The sequence below is a fragment of the Ascidia mentula genome, chromosome 6 (genome assembly GCF_947561715.1).
Source record: "Ascidia mentula chromosome 6, kaAscMent1.1, whole genome shotgun sequence".
NCBI classification, from domain to species: Eukaryota; Metazoa; Chordata; class Ascidiacea; order Phlebobranchia; family Ascidiidae; genus Ascidia; species Ascidia mentula.
In genome coordinates, this window is record NC_138571.1 from 18,296,699 (window position 1) to 18,305,350 (window position 8,652).

Genomic DNA, 8,652 nt, shown 5'->3' on the forward strand with positions numbered 1-8,652 from the left:
GCACATTCAAAAAGTATAAACATCACCTTCAACACATTGTACTTGCAGCAGTTCATCGCAAGAACCCCACCTCCATTTTAAATGATTGCACTGGATGAGATACTTAGGATTGTTGTCGCAATCTAACAGCCTTAAACGCATCTGAACACAAAAATCCTTGTCTACAAAAGGAAAAAACACGTTACACAAAATATATTTTACCTTTGCGTCGACCGGAAGTTCAGTCAAATGGGTCGGGTATCCAGCATACAATCCAAGCTGTCTGCAAACCACGTTTACCACCTGAGGCAATTCGTGGTCTTGTATGCGATCCTTTGAATTTACAAGTGAAATTTAGTTCAATGAGCTCATATGTTCCTGAGGTGTTTACTCTGCACACTCAGTCACTACGTCAGTTTAAACGTGTTTTTTAATGAAATTTCCATACCTTGCACACAGTTCTCCATTTAAATAACAGTGGATCGGTGTCGTCGCTTACCAAGACGTAACCGTATGTGTCGCTCGTCAATAGAACAGGCGCTGAAAAATATTAAAGGCAAATGCAAAACACGCTGATGTATATAACTGTTGTAAAGTCATAGACAGTAATGGGACCTTTTTTTTGTAAACGGGTAATTTTATTGTGTTTAAATGATTTTAACCAATTTGTCACACTTTTTATAATTTGTATTGTATACAGCTTGATGTTCGGTGACATTGAAAACAAAGAAACCAAAGATGCCATTTCGAGTGTAATATTTTGTAACGTACAGTGACACGAAGGTGTTCGACACTTCTCTACATCATCTGGTGGTCCTTGGCATGACGAGACATCGTAACCACCTGATTCACATGTTCTGGACCTGTTTCTTGTCCCATCACCACATGTCCAAGCTGTCGAACAACTGGTCCAAGAACCCCAATCAGCCCAATCTGATGACAACATTAACTTTCGTTTAGTTAGTTGCAAATTTCGAGTATATGAAGATTTATAAATAAAAGTTTTTAGTGTGTTGCATATCGATATACTTGTTATGGTATTATGTGAGCTACGTACAGATGGCCACTGTTTCGACCTAAAAGGTCTCACCAGTGCTTCTTCTAGACGATCTTGCCGGTCAAACGGCCTGTCAAAGACTTTTACCACAATTACCGTCATCCGTTGGGCCACGTTAGGCCAAAACTCTTCTATCTCTAATTTTATCTTTTTGCGTCTATATCACCAGACACCATGCAATGAATCAAAATTTGCAATGGTCACACGTAGGTATTCACGGCAACACATATTGGTAAATTTGGAAGTGCTGCACTTTTAAATAATATTCGTATAAATGCCACTGAATTTGTGAAATAACCTTTAATCAACGAGAACATGATGCGATTGGCTCTGCATGAAACGAAATAAAAACATTACGTGGACATCTTGCTCTGTTTTCACACAGTGACGTTTCGCTGTCTGTTCCTTTGCACATCCACTCTTGTCTTCCCGGACCACACGTTCTCGTGCGAGTTCTATGGCCGTCGAATCCACAAGTTAGGCTGCACGAACTCCAAGCCGACCATTCGCTCCAAGGTAGAAGAAAGTCTATGGAAAAGAGTATTTACCGTGGGATGTTGGCATTTCAAACTACATGAAGTGCTAAAATGGTTGCAGTTGTACTGAATATGACGGGATTCAGTGAGTTTGCACCGGTCTTAAAATTTAATGACCTATACGCGAACCCGCGTGTTCCAATTGTTAGCAACCGTATGTATAGGCCTATGTTTCACGTCGAGTACTGTATTCCCGCGGTTGCTATGACATGCTGTGTGTTATAGAAAGGGAACCGGTTGATAAACTATTTGAATATAACCACGGTACACTCACACAGGAAAATTACAAACCGTGACTGCCAGACATAACATAAATTCTCATTGCTGCAATAATATGGTGGCTTTCGGTCAAGCCGACGTACTTTCATATACGTGTTTGAACTGCCGCGTCATGAGAATAACACAAAGGACTTTAGATGCCTCTTTAAACTAAGTTATAACTTTTATATTTTGATGCATAGTCCCAACTATAGGGTGGTTTTGTGTTGCTTTGGTATGTGACTTTTATGACTACAGCAAAATTTCTACCTTGTACAGAGTGCACAGTTTTGACACAGATGCCTTCTCCACTGGGAACATGAGGAGAACACAATTCATCATCCATGCAAGGTGGGTTGCAAACCGTTGGGACGAAATCCTGACAAAGAATACAATTAATTCGGCAAGGTTGACTTTGATCAAATAATTTTGTTATTTTGTAAATAATAGGTCCGCGTTATATCTTCATTTCGAATAATGAAGACATATTGCTTATTCGTGGCTGTTACGTAACATCAAAATCTATGTCGCCTTATGCATGGGCAAGTTTCCTTTCGCTGTAACATCACAGAAGCCTATACCCATGTATACTTAGAAAGTAAATGAAACAAATACCGAATGAACAATACGTTACATAAGATACATGTACTAAGTCGACAATTAATAATTAGTAATGTGAATGTTCTTGTGTCCATTTAACTTTTGCAAAGAAAGTGGATTTTTGCTACGCACCGAAAAAAATCCTAGTTTGCATGAACATTTTTTTAAATACAGCCTTACCTCTGGAAGAACGTTTTCAAAGCAGTCGCGATTGCAGTAAGTCGAGTGTTCTTTTTGCACAAGACCATGATCTTGTTGTAACCATTTACCGTCCAGCAATACCCATGTAGGTCGGCCACCAACGAGTGATGAACGATCATCCGCATTCAACTCACATATTTCGATGTCACCGAGGTAGTTGAACGACTTGCACCTTTCAAACAATATTTGTTCGGTTTGGAAATGTATTGGGAGTAAAGACAAACAACATAGGGGCCTATACGTTCTCAACATTATAGCCTATATCGTATCACCGCTCTGAAATTAGTTTCGCAAATGTTTGGATTGTATCTACAATTGTGATTGTCATTTGTCAATTATTATTTGTCTCAAAGATTTACAAAGCCGTAAGTTGTGTTCTTGAAGGAAGTTAGTACAGGCCACGTACTTCCAGCATTGTGTGGTTTGAAAAATAAACCAAAGCATTTTAGGAACATGGCGTTAGGACAATTATATCGAAAGTTACGTCATGTTGTTTATACGATCTATTCAGCTTTGTTGAATTTATCTGTTCTTCTCAGAGTAATCTACCCTGATAAAGCGTAATTGAATAGCAGGTGAATAAAAGTATACGTTTAATTGTGCCCAAAAAACATATTAACTAAAATACAATATGCCCAATGGCAGCAACAGCAACACAATATTGAACTTTACCTTGCATCTCTGACACAGATAAACGAACACTGGTGAAAATCATAACATTTAGCAGACCTATAACGACTCCCTACAAAATAATATCCATTTTCACTTCGGTCTGCGTTTGCCCCAACCCTCCACTTTCTAGGCGTCACCGAGCTTTGTGGTGATTGGCATTGACTGGATGCAATCTTTATTAAGGTTGTACACAGCAATACGAAAACAAAGTTCGAAAGCATTTCCTGAACAAGTCGAACTGTTGACCGCAGTGGAGTAAAGCCAAAAATGATCATCAGAGGTTCACCTGTGGTACGAAACGGATATTCATGCCTCAATAACTTATAAGAATAGCTGAGTGTACATGACTCACAACCCAGTCCTGGTAATTTTGGTTACAATGAAAAACGCCATAAATACAGTTCCCAGTTTTTAAAAATAAAATGACTCAAGAAAGAACAAAAGACCAGTCTACGAATAGGATGTATTGATCTTTTGTAGTCAAATGATTAAACAACATGACATAAACAACCATGTTGTCTTTTATGCCTTTTTTACCAATGTGTTAAAGGACGTTTGATGAAAACTTAACTCAGAAACTAAACAAAAATGGAAAATGTATTTCCTCATTTGCAGATTAGTCGTTCTAACACGTATGTAGGAATGTAACGCACTTCGTATTAAATATTTATGACCAGTAGGTTTGTTCGATGTAAGCCCGTTTTCACGGCTGGGTGATTAGTTTCAGTGTCGGTTTTAAGCGCCTAATAACATATGGCACAGTAGATCACAATAACAAGCGAATAAACGCAATCCCGCATTATTTTTAATGTAAACACATTAGTGCAAACGATTTATCGCTGCATGTTTTTTGCCAATCATATACTTGTGTTATCTTCGCCAAAAGAACCAAGCGGTTAAATCTCTGTCTTTTGACTGACAGACTGAGAACAAAAAAAAAATTTTAATTGTTGTAATTTTTTTGGAAAGGTTGGAACCATGATGCAAGGTTGCCACTGATAAAAGTTTATTACGGCATACGTATAAAAAACACACCCGCGAAAATCTCTCATGCGTATCATGGTGGGTTTATATTTCTTATGGAAGCAACTGCTGCTGTAATTTAATTTTTTTATAATAATGGTAAATTAATTGTTTCCGGCTTCTTTTGGTTTGCAAATGTAACGTAAGAAGCGTAATTCACAGAAACATTTCAGTGTGGTTTTACAAAATGAGGAACCGGGTAAATTATAGATTGACCACAGGCGGCAGCACATGTTAAAATCTTTTCTCTGTATCGGTACAGATATTTTTTTGTTTATGATTGTATTGTGCTCGTATTCGTAGTCACTCGAGTTTCAGTCAAAAAGTTAATTTCTTTTTGGCGCTTAATGTGATAGAATTTCTTGTGGTGTTTACCTCGCTTAAATAAAGAAACGATAACGTAGTTTCAGTGTTTATTACAGACAGTTGTGAAAATTGATTGTTTCTCAAATTTCGGGTTAACATTAGGGATGTCGACTATATACCTATTCAAGCGCTTTGTAATTACTTACCCCTGTTAACAGTGACTATTAAGTATATTTTTTATTTAAATTTAACACTGTTGTTCTAGTTTGTGTACAAAAGTTAGTAGTCACATGCTGTAATTTTAATGACTTCAATGGTAATTAATTTGTTGCTGGCAGTGCTGTACTTGTTTGGAACAGCAAAGTGTGATGAAGACCAAACAAAAAATCTAAGCTGCATTAATAATACCACTTCCAAAAACAAGTTTGTTGTCGAAGTATATGAAGATGAACTCACACACTTTGCATACAACTGTTCAGAATTGTTGAAATCAAGCGTGCACTCCAATCATCATGTTGTGGTTAAAACTGAAGATATCAGTATTGGGGGAATATGGTTGAACAATAACTCACTAGTGGGCTCCAATGTTGATTGTGTTAACGGCATGGCTCAGTTCCAGATTAAAGGTGGACACTTGGGGATTACAAATTTCAACATCTTGTTTGTAAATGGTTCGTCAACTTCGTCCTTTTATAATGTTGGGGAACTCTCCCTACATGTGCTGAGAAGGATAACCTTGTTTGACGAACTTGCAGTTTTTCTCATGGGCCCTTTGATTCTTATCAACAAATGTGCATTTGGGGCCAAAATTGAAGTGGACATGTTGAAAAGGATCATCACACAGCCGATCGAACTAGCACTGTGCCTTCTGACACAGTTTGTTTTATTACCTTTGACGGCAGTTGGATTGGGATCACTTTTTCAACTAGATCAGGTACTTGCATTAGCCCTCTTAGTATCTGCAGTATGTCCTGGAGGTGGTGGAGGATATGTTTTCAGTTTTTTGGTGGACGGAGACATCACGCTAGCAATCACAGCAAGCCTGATTTCAACATTATTTGCAATGGTAGCCATGCCCGTTGTGATAGGATTCTACAGCTATTTCGTCCACATACCCAACAACATTGTTATTCCTTACATTAAAATACTTCTCATGTTGCTTGCTATTGCCACACCCATATCTGTTGGAATGATTTTGAGACAGAAAAAACCACACCTGGCAAAAAAACTTATTACTGTGATAAAACCGTTGAGTTTGTTTCTCATTTTTGCTGGCCTTGTTGTTGCCATTGTTACATCCAAGTATGTTGTGTATGGACCAAAAGTTGGCTACATTATAGCTATTCTTGTGCCTCTTTTTGGTATGTGCATTGCTATTTTCCTTTGTAAATTGACATGCATGAAATGGCCTTTAACAAAAGCAGTAGCCCTGGAAAGTGGCCTTAAAAACACTGTGCTTGGCATTGCTGTGATCGAATTATCATTTCCACAACCCCAGGCCGATCTGGCTTCAATTCTTATCATAATGATTACTGTCGGCCAAGTTGTTGTTGCAATGTTGTGGTACTTTATTCATGCCATGAAAAAGTGTTTTACATCTGTGCCACCTGAGAAAGAGGATAATGGCGACCCATTAGAAACTGAAATGTTTTTGCCTCACTCATCGAGTGAGCTGTGATCATTTTGTTTGTTTTAAATTGCAGTTTTATCACATTTTTATTTAAATCAGTGCTTTTCACATTGGAATCAGATTTTCTTTGTATGTTTGTCTGAAGGTTTAGTCTAAAACGTTGTTGTTAAAATTTTTGGAGCTAATCGTTGATACTGTTGTAAATTTCTTATGTAACTAAGTTGAAAGTACTTATCATGTGGTTCCTGGCCAGTATCTTGCCTCACAATTTTTTTTCCAAGTTTACTAGTGTCACAGTGTCTGCAACCGAAGCCTGATTTATGTTTAAGTTTTACGAAAACTTTTACTCATGCATATTTATTTTTATGATGATTACATTTCTAAAAAGTTCCCATGGGGAAATCTAATTAATCACTGCTCTTTGTGGCATACTATGCACACTTTACACTGTTCATCTGGTTCCTTTTAGCAGCAGGTGTTGAATTTCTTTACAACACATCAGCATACGAGTACACATTTTTTGTTCCCACTGGTTGTGTGTGTTGTGTTGTTGTTATTGCACTGTTGTATATTGTTTGTTCTTATGTTTTTAAATTTAAAAACGAGAGCTATAATGCAGAATAAATTTTAAAGCTTGAGTGTGAACTATTGTGTTGTTAGACATAAAGACAAAACAGGCAACATGTTGCCATATTTTTACATATGGGTTTAATTGAACATATGGTTAGATTTAGAAGCATGTAAAGAAAGAAACCAGTGGCAACAGCATTTTTGTCCTTTTAGTAGTTTCGACAAAACTTCACAAGGTTTCTATTGCCATAAAACATTGGTTAATTAAAATAATGTGCTTGGAATGTAAGCCTTGCACATTGTAAGTTAACGTATGAACGACCATTTTGGAGGAATGTTACGTGTCATTGTTCCACCGAACAGCAGATGGACTAGACACCCTTGTTATCTATCAATGTGCGGAAAACAGAAATGCGTGCCCACAAACCAAAAAGGAAATCGATTGGGAACAGGTTTTATGTGATACAATATGCATTTCTCCCTATTATGCGGTTCTGCATCACGAACAGTAAATGGAGTATTTGTAGAATTTGAATGTCAACAATCAAAATGTTTGTTTTGCTGTGTTATTCAGTCGTTATCTGTAGCTAAAACAGTATAATTTTGCCTGTTCGCAGGAAAAATGTCCATAATCATGTTGTTTACAGTTCCGCCAAACATGTAACGAATTTTAACACAAGCTATACATTATAAATAAAATACGAGTCATGCCATCGTGACGTGACAATACTTCATCAACGCGTGAGCACCGCAATCATGACAAATGGCGTATCATTTGTAAATGTGTTGCCAGTTTTCAAATTTTTAGGGTGCATAGATAAACTGGAACCTCGCTTAATTCGTACGAAATTGGAGGTACAAATGATTCGTAACCTTTTAACAAAAAACTTTAGATAAGCCGGAATATATCGGATATTTGTCAATTACGAAAAAGGGTTGCTCTTTTTGCATATCTTGATGCGGATGCACGAGAATTTCCTGCTTTAACCTTGCATTCGCACATAGAAACACGTTTCAGTTTCGGGTAAATTCAAAACAACTACTTCTAGATGGAATCTTGCTTAACCCTGCATTGTTCTCTACGTCTACATAATTGTATAACATCGATTGATTAAGCGCCATTATTGCTGCGCGTATGACGTAACAATCAGTTCGCCCAATGCTTTTTGGGTAATCTTTACTTAACGTTACAAACACGTGTTGCAGTGTTTTATTTAATCTTCGGGATACAAAGAAATATTACAAAGATGCGTCTTTTGACAACCTGGAACTTTGCCTACTAGACAAATAGAATCCGATTTGTGCTGTATTTATGATTTTTGCAAACCTCTGTCACAAAACAGCACAATCGAATTCCAAGTCAGCAGTTTGGCCACAGTGTGCTTCATCCTGGTTTGTCCCAATGTGCCCATAGTTTGTTGGTAACAAACGGATTGCACAACGTGATGGCAGTTAAACTTTCCAGGTGGCTGGCAGTCATAAGCTGAATGCACACTGACGAGACCTACAGGGTTGAAAAGGTGTCACTGTGTGTATCTTGTTGAAAGTACACATGCGGTAGCGAAATATCGTATCCAATATACATAACTGTTGAAAACGTACGCTATTGTTCTTTTAATATTTTTCTATCGTTGTAATCCAATGTTTGTATGTCTTTTGAGCCTATTCCCATTTCTGACAAACCCAGACAATGGCAATTTAATCCAGGTTGAAAACGATGATATTGTTCGCTCACCACGCACCCAAGCGGGTGACAGTTTGTGGTGATGTCAACGCTAGGGGCGCTATGTGACTGTTTTGAAGATGCGATTGATCTCTTC

The 8,652-nt window shown here is 37.6% G+C and overlaps 1 protein-coding gene across 1 annotated transcript; it reads left to right on the forward strand.

Moving 5' to 3' along the window:
- Positions 1-4,901: 4,901 nt before the first annotated feature.
- On the forward strand, positions 4,902-6,889 carry LOC145905792 (sodium/bile acid cotransporter 5-like). Its single transcript, XM_082993080.1, has one exon. It carries the CDS (start codon positions 4,937-4,939, stop codon positions 6,308-6,310), a length of 1,374 nt encoding a protein of 457 aa, XP_082849206.1. The 5' UTR covers positions 4,902-4,936; the 3' UTR covers positions 6,311-6,889.
- The last annotated feature ends 1,763 nt before the right edge of the window (positions 6,890-8,652 follow it).

Bases quoted from the DNA above. Each gene is read 5' to 3' on its own strand.
- LOC145905792 (XM_082993080.1), top strand. From the start codon at position 4,937: ATGACTTCAATGGTAATTAATTTGTTGCTGGCAGTGCTGTACTTGTTT.